General features: G+C 30.8%; 1 protein-coding gene across 3 annotated transcripts in view; it reads right to left on the reverse strand.

Moving 5' to 3' along the window:
• LOC143256574 (uncharacterized) overlaps positions 1–22,498 on the reverse strand; it is a 28,798-nt gene extending 6,300 nt beyond the window's left edge. For all 3 annotated transcript variants that reach the window (XR_013031415.1, XR_013031416.1, XM_076513956.1), the window contains exons 1-8: positions 22,343–22,498; positions 14,862–14,936; positions 12,940–13,000; positions 12,052–12,468; positions 11,189–11,445; positions 6,423–6,524; positions 5,296–5,457; positions 2,130–2,234 (exon numbers count right to left, since the gene is read on the reverse strand). Coding sequence is in view for 1 of the 3 variants with exons in the window: in XM_076513956.1 (XP_076370071.1) it covers positions 2,130–2,234; positions 5,296–5,457; positions 6,423–6,524; positions 11,189–11,445; positions 12,052–12,468; positions 12,940–13,000; positions 14,862–14,936; positions 22,343–22,381 (1,218 nt within the window). In the remaining 2 variants the exon portion in view is untranslated. The remainder of the gene's footprint in view (positions 1–2,129; positions 2,235–5,295; positions 5,458–6,422; positions 6,525–11,188; positions 11,446–12,051; positions 12,469–12,939; positions 13,001–14,861; positions 14,937–22,342) is intronic.
• Between the last annotated feature and the right edge of the window lie 1,604 nt (positions 22,499–24,102).

Genomic DNA, 24,102 nt, shown 5'->3' on the forward strand with positions numbered 1-24,102 from the left:
GCAATTGGTGGAAGTTCTCATTGTGGATAACAAAGAACTCTATAGTGAAGTTAAAAAAATAAAATTAGAAAAGTCAAACATGTATTGTTTTTCCTGTTTCTTTTGACAATGTTACATTAAGAATAAGACTATTGTGCAGGTTTTAAAACAACAGAAATACCTTTGTATTAGAACACATAAAGCAGGAATATTCATGATTAATGGACATGATAAGCTAAAAGTTCTGAAAAGAATACTCTTCCAATGACAGAAATTTTTTTTATTTTAATATATAAGGAAATTTATTACCACTTAATAAACAACACACATAAGAACCCTTAGTTACTGAATATGTACCATAATTATTAGAGAGAAACAGAGCTTAACTAAAAAATATAATCTTTACCAGAGCAGATAAAAAACATGGATTACATAATGTTGCCCTTATGGCTTGGATAGGATTAAATATTTTCCCTCTACAATGAGTGTAATGAAATAAAGTTTAAACTGTTAGTTGCTTTCCTAAACCTGGTGTTTATTAATTATCATGAAGAACAAATAACATAGCATCATCAACATTGCAAAGTGCAAGATGAATTGTGTCTAAAGCAGATTAAGCAACAAACTGAAATAATGAAGTTCAAATATTAGGCTTAATGAATTAAGATTTTATTTGTGTAGTGAAGAAAGGCATACATCAGTTATGGCAGGGGTCGCACAAGAAAAAGTAAGATAGCCAAAAAAGTGATAAAAATGGAGTTTGGAATTTTAAAATTTATCTATATAATTAGTTAGCCTTTGTACCAAGTACATTTTTTACGTTAACTCAACGATATTTAAGTGCAAAACTGCTCAATGGTTATCTGTACTAAGGCCACTGAAGAGGTCAACCTCAAACTTTAAAATTATAAAATTCTCAAACTTACTGCAAACCCATAAGGGGTTATCTAAAGTGAAAATATTATCAACCAACATCACATTACATCAAAATGTAACAGTGAGTTAGCCACACACTCCACATTTCAGATAAGAAGCAAGACTTATGAATACAAAGATTTCTCCAAAATGTATGCACTGAGTCTTCACTGGTTCACACGAACTTTGTACTTCATTTATTAATGCCCCAAATGCCTTCAATTTACAATAGAGAATGACATGTTCTTAAGAAATTATAGTGGTGTCATAATTTGTAAAAATAAACTTAACACTCTTTTTAAACAGGTAAGTTTAAAAATAAAATAAAATAGATAACTACTAAAATCTTAAATATAAAACTCCATTACAAATAAATATCAAATATTACACATCTATCCTTTTCTTCTCCACTCGTTAGTCTTAAAAAAAATATTGTCACAACCTATCATTACATTACACTGATATTCATCACAGCAGAAATAAAACATACATAAAAACTGCATTTGGACTAATGGTATTTTTAATAAAGAATTTTTCTTGTAATGTTCTTTCTCTTACAAATTGATGTGATAAGTAAGAAAACTAACAATAATAATCTTCTTCACAACAAACTTAACCAAAGAAAGTTGAGCTTTACAGAAATCACTCCTTTTAAACCTTTTTCAAAAAACCACAGACATGGAACACAGGAAACAGTTTGTCATCAAACATAGTCAAAGTACACGTAACTTCTTGATGACTTATCCAAAATATACATATCAGGGGTGGAAAGTTTTAGCCTTGATAAAGGTGGGATGGTCAGAACATTGGTGAAAAATGGATATTTATATTTAAAAATTTAAGGAATATTCTGGGAAAGAAAATAGGCATGATCATGTATAAGAAAAATATATTTAAGAAAAAGGGGAACAATGGAAAACATATTTTTTTGAATATCATGACTGCAGTTTTTCTTAACATGTTATTTGCCAATTATACTTTTTCTCATAAACTGAAAGTGAAGGTTACACATCAAACACGACGTCCATACTCACATGAAGAACATCAAACTTAATGCATTAATTACACCCAACGTCATACATATTCAGAAAACAAAAGATTTATGTATGGGTCGGACTACCAGCATTTTGTTAAATATACCATACTAGCAACCTTGAATAACACCACTTTATTCAGCTATAGTATAATCATTAGCCAAAAGTTCTTCCACTTTAGAAAATTCTATTGAAACCTGCCTTTCGTTGCTCAGCTGATTGCACATGGAGTTCATTCTTAAACTGTTCCACCAGTTCAGCCACATGCAGGTTCTGATGGTTACTGGAATGGCTACCAACAGCATCCTAATATTCACAATAAATGTTTGAGATCCTCACGTGTTTATCACAACAAAAGGGGTCATACATTTGTTTACAGAATCAATTAACAGAGAAATTTGATTCATATAGAGAATATTTGGTTTAAAACTAGCAATTCACATGAACAATTTACAAACAGTAGAACAACACACAAAAATATATGTACAGTTGTTTTTTTCAGAGTATTTAACAAAAGATGTTTAACATTTAACCAATATCTGTAATTCAGATTTAATGTTCTAGAAATTTAGCACCATACATTTCTAAAAAAAACCTCACACCATACATTCACAAGGCAGTTTCAAACGTCATCAGTGGATTTTTAACGTCTAAGTACGATAGAAGTTGTACATACATATTTGATTTATATCTTAAAATTGTTCATTTAATTTGGCCAACATCTTGATGGGTTTGTGGAAAAATATAATTTTGAAATATAGGTTTTTGAAGCATATATGATAGCTTTTCAAATAATATAAAATTTTTAATTATAAGTTACAATGTACACTGTTCAGTTTCAAATGCTAAAGTTAACCTTTGTTATCAATTTAAAAAAAAAAGTACAAAAATCCTATATCAGAAATCATGTCAAATTATCCATTTCAAATTTAATAGATTATAGTCTGTATGAATAGTTCAAAACAGAGCTGAAAAGCAGGTGTCTTTGGATTGTCGAAAAGAAAAAAGGTTTTTAAAAAAGTTAAGATAAAATGGATTTTCTAATTTTTAAATACAGTTTATGTTATACAAAAACCCACAATAAGAATATCATGGAAGTCATACAGAAATATACTAGAAAAACAAACAGGTTCAAAAGTTCATAAAAATGTTTGAAATCATTTACTAAAACTCAAGTGCTCTTTCCACATTTTCACTGAATGATCTTCATTGTATATACATATCAGTTTATGTAGCCATTCAACACACACTTTTGTCAAATAATGTTTTAGGTAAGTATGTGTACGTGTGTATATGTACACACTTGCATATTACTTTGGTTCATTACAATAAATATTTAACACACCATTCTTTCAAGGTTAATAAGCTTTTGTTTCATTTCGTACTTTTTTATTTAAAATATACATATATGAACATGAAAAAAAACTTTGTACAAAAAATGTTATTCTAATTTTTCAAACTATGGTTAAAATGTAACCACTGAAATAAACTAATCTTTTTTTTTTTGATAAAGCGTAACTGCAGAGAGAACTTTCCTCTTCGAAGGCATCTGTGATCATATGACATCATCATTAGCCTAAGAGAGTATTTATTTGAAACTCAACTAACCTCTGTGGCTGATCAGTTACTCATGATGAATTCATCAAATCACGTTAACTTTCAAGAATATTCTCTTGTAAGAAAAATAAGAGAAGTAATACCTACACTCTGATACAAATTTAAAATAACAGCTAATGTACTAGCTTCTATACAGCTTATTCGAGCATGGCATGAAAGAATGGTATAAAAGAAAGTCATATTAATGAATGTAATAGAAGTACTTACAACTCGTAAGTAAAGGATTAAACATTTAATATTACAGTTTTTTTATTTTCAATATTCTATGTAATTAAGATCAATAATATTGATACAATAAATACTAGACATGCTTCTGCAGGGTCCCCAAAAGTGTTCTGTTTCAAGAGTAAATACAACCAAAATTAAGAGTAACAGATATTTTTATTTCTTGGTTTTCATGTTTATATGTCACACTGTATTGTAACCTCAGAGATGCCAACTATTTCAAATGACTGAGCGTAATGATTGCAGACAGAGCCCATTATCATTTGCAGCTACTAGGCCTGACCAACGTCTCTAAGCTGTTTATTATTATATTATTATTATAACTATTTTTATTTATTACTGCTATAGATTACTCATTTATGACTGTGTTTTGTGTATTTAATAAATAAATCTAAAAAATTCTTTTGAAATTATGTCTTTTATTTAGTTCAGAGTAACAAACATACTGGTAATACAACATTGAACATACACAAACAGTAAGCAGAAAAAGCCTTTGTGTAAGGACTAGTTTATATCATTTTTATGACACTTATTGTAATAGTTTTGCAGCTGTTGCAGCCTTTGCTTTCACAAGAATGTCTCTGGATGGTTGGGAGTTATCTGCATTGTTTTTGTCTTTGCCTCAGCCTTTTGTTGGTGAGACGCTGATTTTGTATGTCTGGAACAATCGTTTATCCTGCCATGCGCCACAGAAAAATCGATGTGACAAACTGTACAAAATGCATGACTGTCACTGACTTTTGATGCAATGACTGGATATTTTGCACTATACTCTTTCCTAAATTTTTGATTCACAGTTTTAGTCCTTTTAGATTTGCCAGAAACAAGACAATCTGGTGAATGAGGCCTCTTTTTCCAACTTGTGAACAATCGCATTGGTGTTTCTATGCCGCTTAGAAAACAAGAAATACCCATCTACGCGAGGGCTGATTGGCTGACAAGCGCTGATGACATAACTATGGATTCCCCCTCGTACCCAGTATGAAGAAGCACTGCACTCAAACTATTGGTAAACATCAGAGATACAAATATTTTTTATTATTTCAAGCACAAACATGATTATCGCAAGTAGCCATTTGGACTATGTCTTTTATTTATTATCAAAATTTATTTGTATCTCACTAGAAATTTCCTTTTCACCCCTTTCAAGCCCTGGGGAACAATTTATCACTTTATTGTATAGACCTATATAATAATTTGGGAGTTGCAACAAGTTGTAATGTATATGCTCAAATTGTAATGGTTGGCATCTCTGTAACCTACAGTGTACATAATTCTTCTTTGACTCATAGCATGCATACATTTTACTAACGTAACTTTAGTGTCTACTGACTGACTGACAGATGGACAATGCACTACTGTATAGTGGTACAAGAGATTAAAACAGACATGCGGCCTTTGGTCATCTATCAGAGAAATAACAGGATAATTCAGTATTGTACTCTATATCATACAAATTTATACAAAGTTTACGTGATTCAGTTACAATAACTATGTCTGGTTGAGTGAAACAGCCTGCTCTCACCTTCAACAGTGATGTTACATTATTACATAGCTCTTCAGAACATCGCTGTATACACTTCTCAACAAATTTGTGTAAACTTTCCATATCATCACATCGCTGTTCTTGTAACCTCTGATCTAAAGTTTTAATTTCTTCTCGTAGCTGCCCATAAAATACTTCTTTCTATTAAAATATGACAAAATGTCAGAGGTTAAAAAATTATATATTATATATGTAAAATAAATATGTACTTTACTATTTAACTCTTATTAAAGTGGAAAAAAAAACATTTCTGTATTGTTTTCTTATCTGCACAATTCCAGTAAAAATTAAGAGCATTTTAGCTAAAAGTTATTGTAAGGTGTGATATTACACCATAATAAGACTTATAAATAGTTTTCCAGTAATAAGAATATATTACAGCACTTCAACTACATTTTTGTTTATTGTATGCCACTGCCAGTAAAGCATTTTCCTCAAAACCATAATAAATTATGCCAACATATAAAACCTTAGTCGTAATGTGTGAAAAACCAGATCAGAAGACACAGAAGAAATAACATTAATTAAAAAGAAAAAAGGTTACAGTAAAATTTGTAGCTTTGACATTTCAAAAATTAAAAATAGTTAAAAGAATTTCTGAAATAGGATAGTTTGTTTTTGAATTTTACAAAAAGTAACACAAGGGCTATCTCCACTATCCATCTCTAATTTAGCAGTGTAAAACTAGAGGGAAGACAACTAGTCATCACCACCCACTTCCAGATCTTGGGCTACTCTTTTAGCAATGAACAGTAGAATTGAGCATCACATTGTAATGCTCCCTGGCTGAAACGGCAAACATGCCTGGTGGAACAGGAATTCAAATCTTTAAAAAAATTACTCTTTTAGGAACCTCTTAATTTATTTATCATGCAAAGATGACAAAATATGTTAATAGAGACCATCAATAAAATTTGTGTCTAAATATTTACATTATATAGTTTTGAAGTAACTGTATTCATTCAATACACATCAAAAGCTGGAGATATCATATTATGTGTTAAACTACTTACATATAAGACTCACTATATCTAATGTTCGTAATACTTTGTACATTTACAACCGTACACTGGGTAATTCAGTCTAATTAAAAAAGTTTATTTCACCTCTTTATCCATCCAGTCTTGGATCTGCTCTATTTTATGTAGTAAAGTTCCAACACTGCTATTCTCTGATGCAAACCTCCTTTCCATCATCTGCAAGGACTCCTGAAAAATTATCATATTTAACACCTAAATACATAACACAAAAATATAGTAGTGTGGAAAAGTATTAGGAAAAGAGGATATTTTGTTATTTTTTCCATTTTATGGGGCTAACTCTTACATGCCATTATAGAATGTAAATCTCAACATTATGGTAATGCTTCACTGACCCATGTTGACAACTGAATGGGTCAGGGTGAGAATACTTATTACTCTTTAAAATTCCCAAATACTTTTATCAAGAGCATATTATAATGACTCTTCTTGAATGAACATATTGATAAAAGTTAGGGTCTGAAGTAACTGTCATGTTACCCCAAAGCAACTAGCAAGGAACAAGCATATAGTATTAGTATATGCTATAAGAAGTCATTTTAATAACATTCCAAAAATAAACCTTTATGAAACAGTGTTTAACTCCATATATTAAGTTTTGTTGTCATGTAACAGCCAAAAAAAAAACATACAGAATTGTTAGTAGAACAGAGAATTCTCATAAAAGCTTTACGTGATGCTGGTCTGACTACCAAATAAATTGTTGCAGACTTGAAATGCTACCCAAACACTGTCAAGCGCATTCTAGACTGTGATACAGAAACAGGTAAATTTGACAATAAGATAGGAATAGGCAGAACACCTAAAATTAATGATACTGATGTCAAGTATCTTTATTTATGCAGCCTTCATGACAGAAGGAGGACTGCCATTGATCTCAAGCATGAGATAAATGACCATGTATCAAATGATAGAAATGTGTCCAGATCTACAGTATCAAGAAGAGTCAAGGAGAATGGAACATTTGGTCATGTAACAGTTAAAAACCTTTTACTTTGATCTCCAAATATTGTCGAGAGACTGAAATTTGCTCAAAAGTACAAAAACTAGACTGTTGATAATTGGAAAAGGGTGTTACAGACAGATTAGTCAAAGTTTGAAATATTTGATTCAAAGTGTAGTTTGTACATCCAGCAGAAGAAAGGTGAAAGACACCTCAGTGCATAGCACCTATCACAAAGCACGAAGGAGACAGTGTGATGGTTTGGGAGAGAGAGGTTTCTGCTGAGGCAACAGGAGGTATTTGCAAAATAAATGGAATAATGGACTAGTGCAAATGCCATCAGATACTGATCCTTCATAGTATACCCAGTGGTTTGTGTATTATTGGTAAAGAATTCTACTACCAAGAAAATAATGACCCCAAACACTCATCCAACTCAAGCATAAATTTCTGAGCTAAGAAAGAAGCTACTGGATGCAATGATCTTAACCCAATTGAGCAGATTTGGGATTTGAGATATCAAAAAACATGGCAAATCAAAAGTTATTTCAATTAAATATGTTTCAACAATGCCCAAAAGACTGTCTACAGTTATTAAAGTAAAAGGGGTACCCACAAAATATCAACTGTTTGCTAAACTAAAGCACTTCCACTAAGTTTATGTTGTACTAAATGTGAAGATTAATAAAAGTCAGATGTTTCAACTGTGATTTACCTTCCATTGTTCTTTGAAAGTAGCCTGAAATCTAATTTTTGACTTTGTCCTATTTAATTAAATAGACATAAGAGACTAACAATGTATGTGTTGCAAATATGCTACAATAGAGCTTTTACATGAAAAGTGTGAAGGCTCAGCCTATTGGACTGACCAAGTACTAGATAAGGAAAGTTGAAAAAATGTTACAAGTTTTCAGTAAAACACAAAAGTCTATGAAGTACTGAACAAAAAATCAGATGTACTACACAGGTATTTCTGTTCAAGATATGTCTGCAAATTAACACCACCAGTCTGACTTATATTCTAACAAGTCAAAGCACAAGATGATGCTAATTAGAATAACAATACTTTTGTCAATTGTACAGTTTACATATTGTATTTATAAAACCTCTTGAACCTCCAGAATATATATCTACAGTTTCTTTAATATCCCTATAGTTTGTATCTGCTGTTTACTCTCTTGTACCATGAACTGTCACTAAATCAGTGATGTAGGGTAAAACAAATAGTTAATAACTCTGACATCAAATACATAATACCATGTTGAACAGCACTCCGAAACAGATATAGTTCACAGTATTTTTAATATGGTTTGGCATCCTAATTTAGAAACTTAAATACAACTTTTTTTCTGTGTATATAACAAGTTATGCATAGTTATTTTGATATTAAGTATAACTTTCATTATATTTTAAAGCTAAACTTTCAAACTTAGTTACTTGTTAAAACACGCTTTATTTGATTTTCGATAATATTAAAAGCAACTTTTTCAAACACTATAAAATGTTTTATCTTCTTTTTCAGAACATTTAAATAATCCTCTCCCATCTTTTCATGAATTCAAACTTAATTATGAACATCATGTTTACTTGTCTGATAGATACATTTATAACCAATAGAAAAAGCATATTATCATTTACATGAATTTTAAGACTGTAATTTGCACAAAAAGCTTTATGTTCATTGAGTAAAGTTATTGCTTTTAGCAGTAACAGAATTTTCTTAACATACATACAGTTTAGTTAGAAAGTCAGTTAAATGACAATATTTGTTGAATATTCGTTTTAGTGCTTGATATATTTTTGTGCCCTAATTGTATATTTAAAAGGACTATAGAAGTATAGCATTGAAGTGCAAACAGTCCTCAACACCTAAAGTGCTCAATTTATTGTGTTTTGTGTATTTTTTATTATTATTTATTTGTAAAAAATTATTGAAATGTAAAAATTACATGTTAAGTTAGTTAGTAGCAAAAATAAAATAAAGTTTTATTAACTTTAGAAACTGAGCTCAAAAATTTCAAACTACGTGCAACTTGATCAGTTTGTTACTTCCTCTGTAGGGAAATTAAAAATGGGCTCTTACTGTGACTCACTGTTTTTCACGATGTAAAAAATGGTTTTGCAGGAACAAAATCCAGCAATAAATGAATAAAAATTAAAAAGAAAACAGATATAAAGAGTTTAACAGTTAAAACTATGAAATAATCAAATTGAATACATGGTGACAAATAATGCCTTTACAAAAAAAAGGAAAAAGGTATTATTAATTGTATTTAAGTTTTCAACTTTTCATTTTAACCCTTTTGGCACTGAATAAAAATTTATAATGTTTGGCATGGCACTGAATATATATTTTTGATACTTCAACTAATTACAGTATCAGTACTAAAAGCATGATATCTTAGCAATAATTCAACAAAAGTCCCTGAAATGTTCAGTGATTGTACCCAATACTATATATGTTTAATTCAATACATAAGAATAACAGTAATAAAGGAAGACACCTTGATACACAATTAAGAAATGGCATGTAAAGCACAATTTGTTATAAATTGTATACAATTTGTGCAGCAGCCCGTCGATAGTCTTTGTGGTTATGACATATCTATGAGGCATGGTAAAAAGCACATGGGGAGATTGCACTGTTTGCAGAAATAATTAGTCCACTTTCTTTTCCATCCAGCTGTGTATCTATCACTGCAAACAGTACAATCAGGTTTGTATTTTTTGTCCTCATATTGTTCAATATTATGTCTTTCCAATGCTGACCTTTATCAGTACTTGGTCTTCCTTTTCATTTGGCTTTGCTGACATATCCCTCCAGCAAATTTTGAATAATCTGCTCTCTGAAAAGTCTTGGAGATACCGGGTTTTCACCATTACTCTTGCAGTCTGCACAATATATTATATATCCATTAACAAGAACTAGCCTTGGTCAGTCAGTTTAAGCAATAAGTTATATGACCCTAATTACACCATGTGCTTACCTAAAGCGGGGGCAGATTCCAGGCCATGAATGTCTTCATTATCACTCTTGTCTGTTACACGTAAGCTTTCATTATCATCTGGCTCAAACTCTTTGTCACTCTCTTCATTGTTAAAAATAATATCGATTACTTCTTTAGTGATACAAGCTTTTCTTTTCAGCATTGTAACAACATCACAAGTATCAACAGAATATGCAAGGAAGGTGTCTTCTGAAACAATGAACAGTATGATCTACACAGGCTAGAAAACAAAGAAATCACGTGAACTCCGGTATAAATACCTGCTGGGAATCCCAAGTAAACAATGAATACACGTGGTTCTAGCCTCAAGTAGGTCTACAGGCCTGTGTGATTAAGATAATTAGCCACAAGGGTATGTTGCTTACATCTTATTGACGAAGATCGCCAACCTTGCCGAAAGGGTTAATACAGTTATTGTTAGGATAGAGAAAACAGATAAAATATAAAGTTTTATATGAAAAAAAACATTCAATTAAGAAGTTCGAGAGATTATGGAATTGAAATATCAAGCAAAAATGGATTTTAATCCTTAGCACAAAAAATTAGGTTTCATTCAAACTGTCTAAGTGAAAGCTTTATAAACTCACAGATACATCCTTACTAGACATGCTTTACTAAAAAGATTTGCTTTTTGCATGTAAAAGACTTTTAATGTCTATTAGAAATCTGCCAAATTTTTTGATAACACAATTAACAAATTTAGGGCTAGTCTAACTATAGTTTCACACTTTCGAGGAAGATAAAGTTAGTCCATTTTGTTTTTATAGTTTTAAGTAAAAATTTCTTTCCCATCTTGAGAGGTGAAGAAACAAGGAATATCATTACAAGTTCATGAAAACAACTCACTAAATAAGAAAAACTTTCAACTGGTTCTAATATACCTGTGTTTCTTCTAACTGTGTCCTAAGATCTTGAACTTCTCTGTGTCTTTCAGAAAGTTGTTGTTCTAGCTGCATATTTGTATGTTGTAGTGCTTCAATTTGTTCTTGTTGGTGTGTCCTTTCCTGCTGAAGATCATGCACTTGAGCTTGAAGTGAGCCAAGATCAGGTGGTACATCTTGTAGAAACCTGTGAAGGGTACTGGATTCAGATACTGAAGCTTGAGATGTATTATTCATCAGGACAGGTACAGGACCACCTGCAAATGAAAGTAACTCTCCTCAGTGCAAAATTGAATCAATAACCATAAAATATATTTTTTTAAATGTTTATTAACCTAACAATCAGGTTCACTGTTTCCCAGGGACTAATATGAGTGTTTCACCTTACATACTAAAATATTCTACATCAGTCAACAAGAAGCTATCTATATCTTTCTCAAAGAATATCCATAAAGATACATTTTATGTCCTGTTTTTATAGTGAGATTTTTTCTTTGAATTCATGAATACAGAATTTCTCCGAAAATAAACACTTCTTTTTTTATATGAGGATTTCATACTGTTTAGGCACACACACATGCTTGAAATATACTAAATATACTTTACCATATAGGGTTAAAGCATAAAGGTTTATAACAGTGAATGTAACTGAAGCTTAAACGTAACAAAGGATTCAGTAACCATTTGACTGTCCATCTGAAACCTGGCTTCAACAAGTCCAAAAATTAGAAGCTTTAAACTTATCTTAAATCTTTATTATTTAATGTAAATAAATACTTCTAAAAACTGTTGTATTTCCAATACTAACAATTATTTCATTATAAATTTAAGTATATATATTTTTAATTGTGAAGTACTCTTACTTGGAATTTCATCAGGTGAATCAGAAACAGGCAGAACAGGTCTAGCACCTATGGAAACATCTGGTGGATTAGATAACCAGGATGAAGGGCCTGAACTTTCTCTGTCATTATTCAGGTCACCATCAGCCAAGGATATGTCAGGAGGATTTGACAGCCGTGACGACTGAGCAATACCACATGCCCCTACTAACTCATTACCAACATGGCAATTTGCTAGTGAAATATCTGGTGGATTTGAAGTTCTTGATTGTGGAAATGACACAGTGGTAGCAGCAGCACTACTTAAAGTAGGGTAGCGCTGAGGACTAGATGCTGATGCTACTAACCATGGCTCATCTAGTGACTCTGTTGGCCGAATTGGAGAAGATGAATCCTCGTCAACTGAGGTAGCAGAACTGTTTTGAACAGGAAGCAGATCTGAAAAAAATAAAGGAATAATGTTTGTCACTTTATTTTTTAGGGTCACTATATACTGGATGGATAATGATTAGGTGCTGGAGAATGGAGAAATGTTTTTAAATTGTTTAGTCAGTAAATTTATACAATAATACATACACATTTAGCTTATTATATTGCTTTCATATTCACTTTTTCAATTCAATAGAAATATGTCGAAAAACACAATACATATATATATATATATGTATTAACTTGTGTTACCTGTGCATAATAACAGGGTATTCAATGATATAAGAAGCTTGAAGATGTTTTATAACTTTGATATTTTAAAATTATATTCAAACTTCATAGTTTAATATAAAATTCATTATATACTGTATGCATCAACTTACTGCTTTATATCTTTTAATCCCTGGCCTGTTTCAGGTACAACTTGTATTATAAAAAATAATATACAAAAGTCATAAAAGTTACAAAAATGTAGTTTACCTGGAAATGTAGCCCAAGGTGATGGTGCTGGCTGAGCTTGCACAGGCTCTAATGGTGCTCCCTAAGAAGGAAGAATTATAAATAGTTAATACACATATGCTTCCTCAAGTAAAGACCGATGGTAGTTTTATTTACTTTTTAAGACATTTATTCTCATATACAGGGTATTCGGAAAGTCACTGTGCAGTTTTGTAACCATATTTTATTCAGTCTGTTTGAAGCCAGCAACTGATAGCAGTGTTTAGAAACAAAATAAGAAGGATCCAAGCCTGTATTGATGTCAACGGGGTCACTTTCAACATTGTTTATAATTGTCATTCATATTTACCTCCTGTATTCTATATTGAAACATGTCTGTTAATAAATATATAAGTGCACAGTGACTTTCTGGACACCCTGTATAATTCACAGATCTTTAATAGTATAAAATATACAGCAAGTAACTGAAATATAAATGTGATTAAATATATTAAATCTCTGAATATTAACACCAATAAATCACTAAAGGAACTAAAAAGTAATCAAAATCATTCAAAAGTTTATAAGCTCACTTGTACCTTATACAAGTAGGTATTACTAATTCTGACACAACTCACAATTAAAATATTCAACAAGCAAAGTAGCCTATATTTTAAAAAGTTCTACTTTTTTTAATCATCTATTAAGAGAGCAAAACAGGGGTTACCATAAGCAAAAAATGTATCACTTATATGTATATTATGCAATAATGAAACTCTTGTTTATATGTACAATTTTGGAAGAATTTTTTATTGCACAATGTGCAACTCCCAACTTTGCAAAATTTTTATCATAGACTTGCAATAGGGGTCACAATTTTCCTATGTTGCCTCTGTTTGTTTCCTCTCATGAAGAACTATTTTTTCCATTCAGATGTACAAAAACAATTGGGAAGCTGAATTTGTTTTGTCCAGTGGAGCAAAATGAAGGTGAAGAGGTCACATATAGATTCACTGTTTATGAAGTATTTGTTATGTTTTTGTCTTTGGACAAGAAAAAAGAAAAGTTCAACAGAGATTACTACACAAAGATGCAAATCACTCAAAGCCACCATGCACTGTCATCCCTACAAACTGCTGGCGCCCCAAGTGAGTACTGGCACCACGGGTAATCAGCTACTATGTATAAGGCACATACTCTATTGAAAGCAGAAAAGTTATAATTAATTCATTTCTTGGAAAACATAATTTCATAATTAAAAAACATGAATGTAATTGTTATTAGATCTTTCAGAATTTTATCTCTGGTAAGATAAAGATACAAAACAAACATAATAGTAATTACATCAGAAATATGGTACAGTCTGGAATAAATAATAGTAAACAATTTAAATTAAGAAAGAACATGAGAAACTTATTGGTCTGAAGTTCAAATGAAATATTTGAATATAATTTATTTCATTTACGTTACATACTTTTCATTTTCTCCATGTTTTTGTATTTGTTTACTTATTATTAATAACTGCTTCACATAACTACATTCAATATTTTTTATTGCTGAAGTTGCATTATTACTTTCATAAACTATCCATAACAACAGAAAATGATACAGAAACTGTAAGTTTACTTTCAATTTATGATTAATTTTCAGGACTTAAAAGATACTAATATATTTAGTTTTGGTAAAACTAAAGATTATAATTATTATAACAAAATTACAATTTTCACAAGAACTTCCAGACTCAGTGATAATCAACAACTTTGTTTTGTTTAATCATAAAGTATTAAAAGTGGGCAGAGTTGAAAGAAAATGCTCCTCTCGAAGATTTAATTAAAAAAAGTTTAAGACAGGATACTAAATTAAAGGTTTTCATGATAATATATCATAAAACAAATGTAAAAGTTTTCTACACTTATGATACTTATCAATATTATAATACAAGAACAGATCTCCAGAACAATTACCTCAAAACCTTCAAAATCACCAAAATCAACATCATCTGCAACACCTTCAGCTGCTATTTCTTGATTTTCAGACATCTATGAAAATTGTTCTAACATTATAATATGTTTGAACATATTTATTCACAATAATGTCTTTACATTTCACCAAAATAGGAAAATAATTACAAAGATATAATTATCATTTCTAACCAATCTGCAAACAAAAACTTCTTCAAAGAAAAACATCAGAGTACAACAAATATACTAATGCTAATATTTATCATATGGTTGTAAGTTGTAACTACAAGTCTACGGCAGATACACTGTTACTGTTAAAAACAATGAGAACATCAATAATCTTATACAAATTATAAAGTGAGCTACAACATAATTTAAACTGTGTCAATTCTTAACGGGTTAAAAATAACTTTTACTATAAAATAAATTTATACTTAAATATATCTTGGTTGTAGTTTCTAAAATGGAATAAGGGCATATTTTCTTAATTGACCTGTAGTAGTTTTATCATTTGCCAAACACACCTATAAGATCAGTATGTGATGTCTTAGCAATTTTGAAAATTCTACACTAATGTGTATTACGTCCAAGTTTACTGATGGTATAAAAAAGATAAAAAGACCAACACTATAAATAATCATCCTTTATTTCAGAAAAATCTGTACGAGTTTTATAAATTTAGAAAATATGTTTTTATCATTAAAAATTAGGGTTAAGTTTCAGGGAACTCAATTTGGGTAGAAAGAGGCTTAGGGTTGAAGAAAACAAATTTGTGGATAACTGGTAACATTACAGAGTTTTGCAGTTTATTGTACAGAAACAGTAAAAATATTTTAATTGGGTACTGGGATCTATTCACAAACACACAGATATTTTGGTTTCTGAAGTAAAAGCACTGTTAACTAAAACACTTGTTATGCTAACTTAGAAATGTTTCCACAATTTTGATTTCCTTACAATAGCAATTTGCTACATGTAAAAAAAAAGGCAAAAAAAAAAAGCCAGAAAACCTTACAAACATTGCTTAGATAAGTATGGTATAAATACTAGTTACTGTCAACATCTTTATTACTATTAAATATTTATTTTATATACTGTAGCTTTAAATATTATAGTTTATACCTAACATCAAAAATTACTGTTTTGTTTTACAAAATCTTGAATTTATTTGGAAGTTCTCTTCACACAGTGGAAAACACTTTCCCGAAAATTTGATAAACAAAAATGTTATTAAGAACTTACACCACAAGAGTGACGGAAACAAGATATACTTAGAACATAAATACTTCAATTACTTTCTGTACATGTACAGAACACAGAAAAACACAAAAATTATTTTTATATTATTTTTTTCTTCTGAGGGAGGCTACATTCACACAACATTTTAAACCTAATATTAATTCTTAATATGGCATCAAATAATGTTGGACATTTTCAGAAATGAAACAAATTAAATAATCTAATTCCAGAGAGAATTATTTCACAAATTAATACATTTTAATTTAAGTTTAGAATCTGGAAACAATTTACACATTCCAATAAAAAAAATTACTGTGTAATACTTATTTTATCATTAATAAAGTGTTAATTGTTCTTAATCAGAAAGTCAGATGTTCCCAAACAAGTAAAATAATAAAGCAAATAATAAAAAGAAATATTCTAATAACTCACTTGGTATTAAAAAATTTTAACAATAATCTGTGGTCCCTGTTTCATGTTGCTAGTATCGTACTAGCACGAAGGTGAACTTAAGTACCTATATGTATATATATATACACACATACACTAAATGGCCAAAAGTATGTGGACACCCCTTCTAATTTCAACCACACTCATTGCCAACAGGTGCATAAAATCAAGCATACAGCCAAGCAGTCTCCATAGACAAACACTGGCAGTAAAATGGGTCATACTGAAGAGCTCAGTGACTTTCAACATGGCACTGTCATAGGACACCACCTTTCCAGTAAGTCAGTTCATCAAAGTTCTGCCCTGCTAGAGCTGCCCCGGTCAACTGTAAGTGGTGTTATTATGAAGTAGAAATGTGTAGGAGCAAAAACAACTCATTCATGAAGAGGTATGCCACACAAGCTCACAGAATGGGACCACCAAAGTAAAATTTGTCTGTCCACAGTTTCAACACTTACTACTGAGTTCCAAACTGCTTCTGTAAGCAACATCAGCACAAAAACTGTTTATCAGGTAGAGTGGTGTAAAATATACCACCATTGGACACTATAGCAGTGAAAACACATCTTCTGGAGTGATATATCACGTTTCACTATATGGCAGTCTGATGGACAAATATGGGTTTGGCAGATGCCACAAGAACACTACCTGCCTGAATGCATAATGCCAATTGTAAAGTTTTGTGGAGGAGGAATAATAGTCTGTGGCTGTTTTTCATGATTTTAGTTCCAGTGAAGGGAAATCTTAATGCTACAGCATGCAATAACATTCTAGAGAACTGTATTTTCTTCCAACTTTGTGGCAAGAGTTTGGGGAAGGCCCTTTTATGTTTCAGTATGAGAATGCCCCTGGGCACAAAGCAAGGTCCATGGTTTGCTGAGGTTGGTGTGGAAGAACTTGACTTGCCCGCACAGAGCCCTGACCTCAACCCCATTGAACAACCTTGGGTTTAATTGGAACACTGACTGCGAGTCAAGCCCTGACATCAGTGCCAGACCTCACTATTGCTCTTGTGGCTGAATAGGAGTGAATCACCATAGCCATGTTCCAAAATCTAGTTAAAAGCCTTCCCTGAAGTTATAGCAACTCCATGTTAATGCCCATGGTTTTGGAAGGATATGTTCAACAAGCACATATAGGTGTGATGGTTGTGTGTCCATGTACTTTTAATCATGCAGTGTATATACACTTCACACACACATACACAGTGCATATCTTTGATTAAAACTGTAACATTAATTTTTTGTTGTCACTTCCTAAACAGAAATTTCAAGCCATCCATTCTACTATCTTAATAATAGCAGATCTGGAGAATTACACATATTAACCAGTAACTAAGGGCAATTTATCAGTTTTAGGAATAGGAATTTTCGGAGTCTTTTTCTGAAGTTTCTTCACTTCTTAAGCATTGTCCAAAAGATCTTTAGAAAGATGTAAGAAATAGAGCAACATAATTGACTTAATACATTGATTACCTGTGAGCATCAATTACATCATTTAGGATCCTGTAAAATAATTAACTCTACACATACTGAAGGGTCAAAGTGCATATGTAACCACATGAGCATTATAACTCTGAATGTGCTAAGTGTACCTTTATTAAAATTAGCAAGCTTTAAGCAAGCATCACATATCTGCTGTACATAAAGAAAAACAAGTTTTTAAAAATGTATTTTTTATTAAAGATTAGTTTTTAAATTCATGGAGTTTTTACTGAGTGTGTATGTTAAGAATAAAAATAATTATTCCAATTCTATGGTTTTCATATTTCTTTTGCATAACCTCTAAAATCTACTAAGTGATGTCTTTTTTCAGTAAAATTCTGTACACTATCTATTATTTTCTCTAACTATAGCATATTCATCTGTCTATATTGAAAGAAAATGTTTTAAAGTATGAAATAAAATCAACATTTTTTTCTAAAATGACTGCATGTTGTAACAGACAATTACAATTATTTATTCTGAAAGTTTTAGACTTCTAACCTTTTGACATGACTTTTATTAGATTTATTGTTTTATTACTGTAATTTGAACCATTTTTAATACCATGACAACCAATATGTCATATGGAAGGACAGCAGAGAGATTACGGTAAACAAAGTATCATTAGATACCTATCTCCTTAAATTTAATGCATTTATCTAGGAGTGATCATATGAAAATTTTCAGTTAACTTACTTTTGTTAAAAACTATATAACATTAAGTAAAAAAAACACACATAAAAACAGTAATTTGAAGTTTACCAATTACTTTCACCATGAGACCTTTTGTACTTCCATCCATGGTTCAGTAAGCCTATTTTTTTTCTTAAAATGTTGACAATCCAAAAATAATTGATGTAGCTTCCAAATATAAATTTTAGAACATTAAAAATAAATCATTCACTGAATTACTGTTCCAAGACTACTTTAATTTATCTCGCTTTCCAGCTAACCTACAGATAGGTTAAAACATTACATTTTGGTCAAAATATGTCAGCCTTTTCTTAAGGACTATCAACTTTGAGTGCAAAACAAAACAGAGACCCATTATAAATAGATTATGAATAGGTCAAACAGTAATGTCATAGACAATTACAAAAATTCCTTAAAAGACAAAAAATACGGAACAGGCATGTCTACGTAGGTTGAACAACTTTATTGGTATCTCAATGAAGCAATAATTTGAAATTTTATATTCTGGCTTGCCAGTATCAATAATATGGATTTTTAACTGGTTAAACAGCCTGAAGCCCTGATAATGGAAGAAAATAATTCAAAAGTGAGAATCCATAGTATCACAGTGTCATGTGACTCACAGTAACAGACAGATAATTTATTTTAATACTTTCTTTTGAAATAATAAATTAAAGACTTGATAATATACAAGTTGGAATTATAAATTACATTCAGATTCCAACTTGCTGTCATTAAATTAGTTTTTAGGCATACTATTCTAGTTTCTGATATATTTTAGTGTTCTAAAATGCATATTTGAAAGGAATAATTATTTTATGGAAAAACAATATGGGATGGAAAAATTAGTGTTAACCAAGTAAGCTTTCAAGTATAAAATACCCAAAAAAGGTTCCAAACTTTCTTATAAGACAAACATTTTTTGAGTTTATGTATAGATTTTTAAAAAAATGTAGTAACATGTAAGAATTCAAAATTTATTAGTTTAGATACAAGACAAAAATTTAATCTCACAATATCATCTCAAGTTAATGTCATCATGTGATTGTAACTCGAACAGTTGTTGTTTACACTAATTTCTCCAACTGTGATTAATTGCTTGCAATTTTCTTAAAGAGGGTCTCTAAAAGGTATTTGAGGTAATAAAATTAAAAGTAAACAAATGTGAAAAGTTTAGACAATTGGCATTGTAATGATAAATAATTATACTTGTATGTTACAATCTATTGTTATTCTAGAAAAAAAAAGTATTTTAAATTTTATTTCATATTTTTAAACCTTTTGTTTTATTGTACATTCATGATTTTGCTAAAGTTAATGTTATGGTTGAGAAAACAAGAGAGAAAGTGCAAAGTTTTCTGAGAAAACTTTCATAACCATTAGGAGTTCTATAATTGTACAAATAAAATACAAAAAAAAATGTATGATGAAAAGTATATTTAGTGCAAAAATTACTAATCACTCAAACTGACTCAGTAAAGGCTTCAAAAGTTCAAAGATAAATAGTAGAATTTTATTTATGTACAACAGACTTATAACATTTACTAAAAATTTTCCCAGTTATGTCAAGGTGTACTTAGTATATTATGAGTTAGAGTATACACCATTTCATGATTAAATTGTTCAAAATGAGTAAGTCCCTATACAGGGAGTTAATCACAATTAAAATTAAATTGGATTAATGCCATGAAAATAATAATTGAATCAAAATTAGCATTTCCAATCATAACCATTTATGATCATTTCAATTATTCAAGTGACTCAAATATTGTCATTATGATTTGTTATTACTATTTTCCATTAATTTAAGTTTATTCAAATTTAAGCCATGCCAGCCTTACAATTAGGTTAACACAATTCTATGGTCACAAGTTTCATTATTGTTGCCACCAATCATGTTTGTCCCTTCAGCCTTGGAAAAATCATACTTATATCTTTCAAAGCTGTTACTGCCAACCAGAGGAAGGGCAACCAGCCAGCAGAATCCATCATTAACTGTTGGGGTTGACCATTAAATAACATGACAGCCATTACTATTACCACTAGTAGAAATATGCATGGTGTTACACATGCACTGTTTATATACAAGTGAAGGGTGTGACCTATGGGTCAGTAGTTACATGACTAGCCACACTGATGACTGTTGAGTTTACCTTGTCTATACCAAATAAAAATATATCTTTATTACTTCTGCCAATAAAGGTGGACAAAAGTTATGTTTTTACCCCTGTTTGTGTTTTTAGCAAGAATTATTGAAAATATTTGAATGAATTTGGAAAAAAAGTTGGTAAACATTTAGAATATGAACCAACTTAGAAATGATGAATTTTGCAGGGTCAAAACCATAAATTGAGATAATGATTTTTTTTTAAATCCCTATTTGTTAACATTGGGACTTTTTAACACTATTTTTGATAAGAATATGATGATACTTGGTGGATATACGTAGATTATTATTCCTCACTGATCGGCCAAAATGGTCTGTGTTCCTTGATAACATACAAATGGACACATTTCCATATTTTTGACTAGCAAAATCTGATCAATGCTGCATGTAGACAGACCTTGGAGGACATTATGAAGAATTTTAGTAAGTTTACTAGATCAGTTAGTTATATGGAATAAGGAATTCAAAATAAACATAGATTACTTTGTCTTAAATAACTAGCACTTACTTGTAAGTTGTTCATAATTTCTTGGTTAAATGAAGATGTTACTCTAGAAGATTTTAAGGTATTTTTGGTGGTGATAGGCAATTCAATATTAATGATAATTGTTGTCAAAGAGAAAATGGTCTTAAAGTTTACAGACATGTACAGATATTTTTCAACAGGCTTATATGACAGTTATACACATTAAGGACTGGTTTGTCTGATAAATGATGTGTGTGCAATATGTTTGAATTATTTTAATGTTTTATTGGATAGACATTTGAATGTAAAAGGCTTCATTTATGTTTTGGTTGACAGGCTGTTTGGTTTTTTTTTTGCTACTCTGTTTTGTTTCATAATAAAAATGAACAAAATCATAACCATATATGAGAAGGATGCATGAGTACAACGTGTATGTGTACATTATTTCATATTAATGTTAGTAATAAAACTGTGAAAATCAAATTCAGCTTTTGTTTAAATATATATGGAACTAAGTTATTTAATTAGAAGAGTAGTAAAGAGATTCAAAATTGAGGTGGGTGTAATTAACTGTTCATTTTACCCAACACAAAACACACATAATAATCTGCCTTAAGCAATTACTTCAGACTACGAACCAGTAACTAACAGATCATAGTTAAAATCCTTACTAGTAGTTACAACTTACTGGGTTAGTCTAACTTCCACTAATCTAAATCTACTTTTAAAAACTAGCACTAATTAACTTATTCAATTCACTACCCTACGTCAATTTAATTCAAGTAAATGAGAAAAATTTTGCATTGTTGTCTGTGCTTTAAAGTATAACTTATAAATATGTAAGTTATAATTTATACTTTAATTATATTTATAACTTAAAACAATTGTCAATTTACAAGTTTAATTCGAGTAAAGTAACTGTGTTATAATTTTAATGCTATAATTACTAAAGATAATAAATTCGAACGCATATAATAATACATACTGTATTTCTTACTGATCCTTTATTCATCTGTCCAGACATTTATAAAATACATAAAATTTTCGAACTTTTATAAATACTTTTAATTGGGAAGAAATAACCCTACCACTACAGTATGACACTAACAATAATACATACTTTACAAATTACGCCCTCTGGAAGTAGAGATGTAATAATTGAGTTACTTACAGATGCGAACTCCAAGAGGCACACATACAAAGGAGGGGGGCAAATATATATATATATATATATATTAATGAACAATATATTATTCACATATATATTTTTATTTCATCCCAACATCTTTTCACATTTCTTTGCTTTCATATCAGGTAATTAATTTATTTCGTTTCTAGCGCAAAGCTACTCGAGTACTTACGGTCTTTTCACCACGTGTAACGAACCTAGAATTTCAGTGTGGTAAGTCTAGAAGCTTAAGGCGAACTTACTGGAGGTATTTTTAAGATAGCTAGTGATGAAGTTGTGCAACATGTATGTTGGATTTGTGAGTTGGAGGTTATCGTAATTACGTAATTAAAGTGAAAGGTAAACTGTGAGAAATGACAGCAGGATTTCAAGAGGAGGTTAATCTTTTATATGTAAGAGATGCAACAGCTAACAGTGACTTTCAGGAAGTTTGAAAAAGTATTCTATGGCTAAAAGTAGTGGATTTAATTGTAATTAACCTATTCTACTGAGCAACTTGTCTTGTGCAGATTGAAACCATCAGAGGGAAGGAAAACAAAATGTCAGAGAAGGATGTGGATGATAAGAAGGTTACAGCTATTGAAGATAGGATGGTCTGTGGGGTAAATAGGATGAAAAGTTAGATTATATTATGCTACTGTTACCAATTTGCTGTTGTACGTTTATTTTAGTGCATACGTTTGTTTCTATATAGTTTTCATTTTTTGCATGTGACGTATATTCTTGATTGTGTATTGCACATGTCCCGCCTATTCTCGAAACTTGTAGAGAATTCTCGAATATGACAATCAACAATATTTGTTTTACGAAAGCGAGCTAGAATATTGGTGAAAATTCTAGAAACTTTCGTAATTGGTATATGAAAATCTATGTGTCGAGGGACAGAGGATTAATATTGTTGCAATTTGTTGGTCAGCTACAGTCGATGTACTATAGGCCTCGGAAGCTATAATTGTGATTAATGTATATTAAACGGAAAGGCCCGGCATGGCCAAGCGCGTTAAGGCGTGCGACTCGTAATTTGAGGGTCGCGGGTTCGCATCCGCGTCTCGCCAAACATGCTCGCCCTCCCAGCCGTGGGGGCATTATAATGTTACAATCCCACTATTCGTTGGTAAAAGAGTAGCCTAAGAGTTGGCGGTGAGTGGTAATGACTAGCTGCCTTCCCTCTAGTCTTACACTGCAAAATTAGGGACGGCTAGCACAGATAGCTCCCGAGTAGCTTTGTGCGAAATTCCAAAAAACAAACAAATAAACAATTAAACGGAAAACAGCAGAAAGTGACCATGAATGATTATAGACTTCGAACATTACAAACAATTCAACTTCAGTGAATTACTTCGGACATTATTATTTCAAAGAGGACATTAAATATCTTCCTCGGTAAAAAGTGAATTTGTAACCGGTGCAAGGCCAAACGAACTCGCTAGCTTAAGCGAAGTACAACAATATCAACCAACAATTAATTTTCTTGTCGTGGACCTGGGCCATCAATAAAATATTAAGTTCTAGACCAAATATAAGACTTAATATAGTTTGTAAGTTTGTACAATTCT

The sequence above is a fragment of the Tachypleus tridentatus genome, chromosome 7 (assembly GCF_004210375.1).
Source record: "Tachypleus tridentatus isolate NWPU-2018 chromosome 7, ASM421037v1, whole genome shotgun sequence".
Classification (NCBI taxonomy): domain Eukaryota; kingdom Metazoa; phylum Arthropoda; class Merostomata; order Xiphosura; family Limulidae; genus Tachypleus; species Tachypleus tridentatus.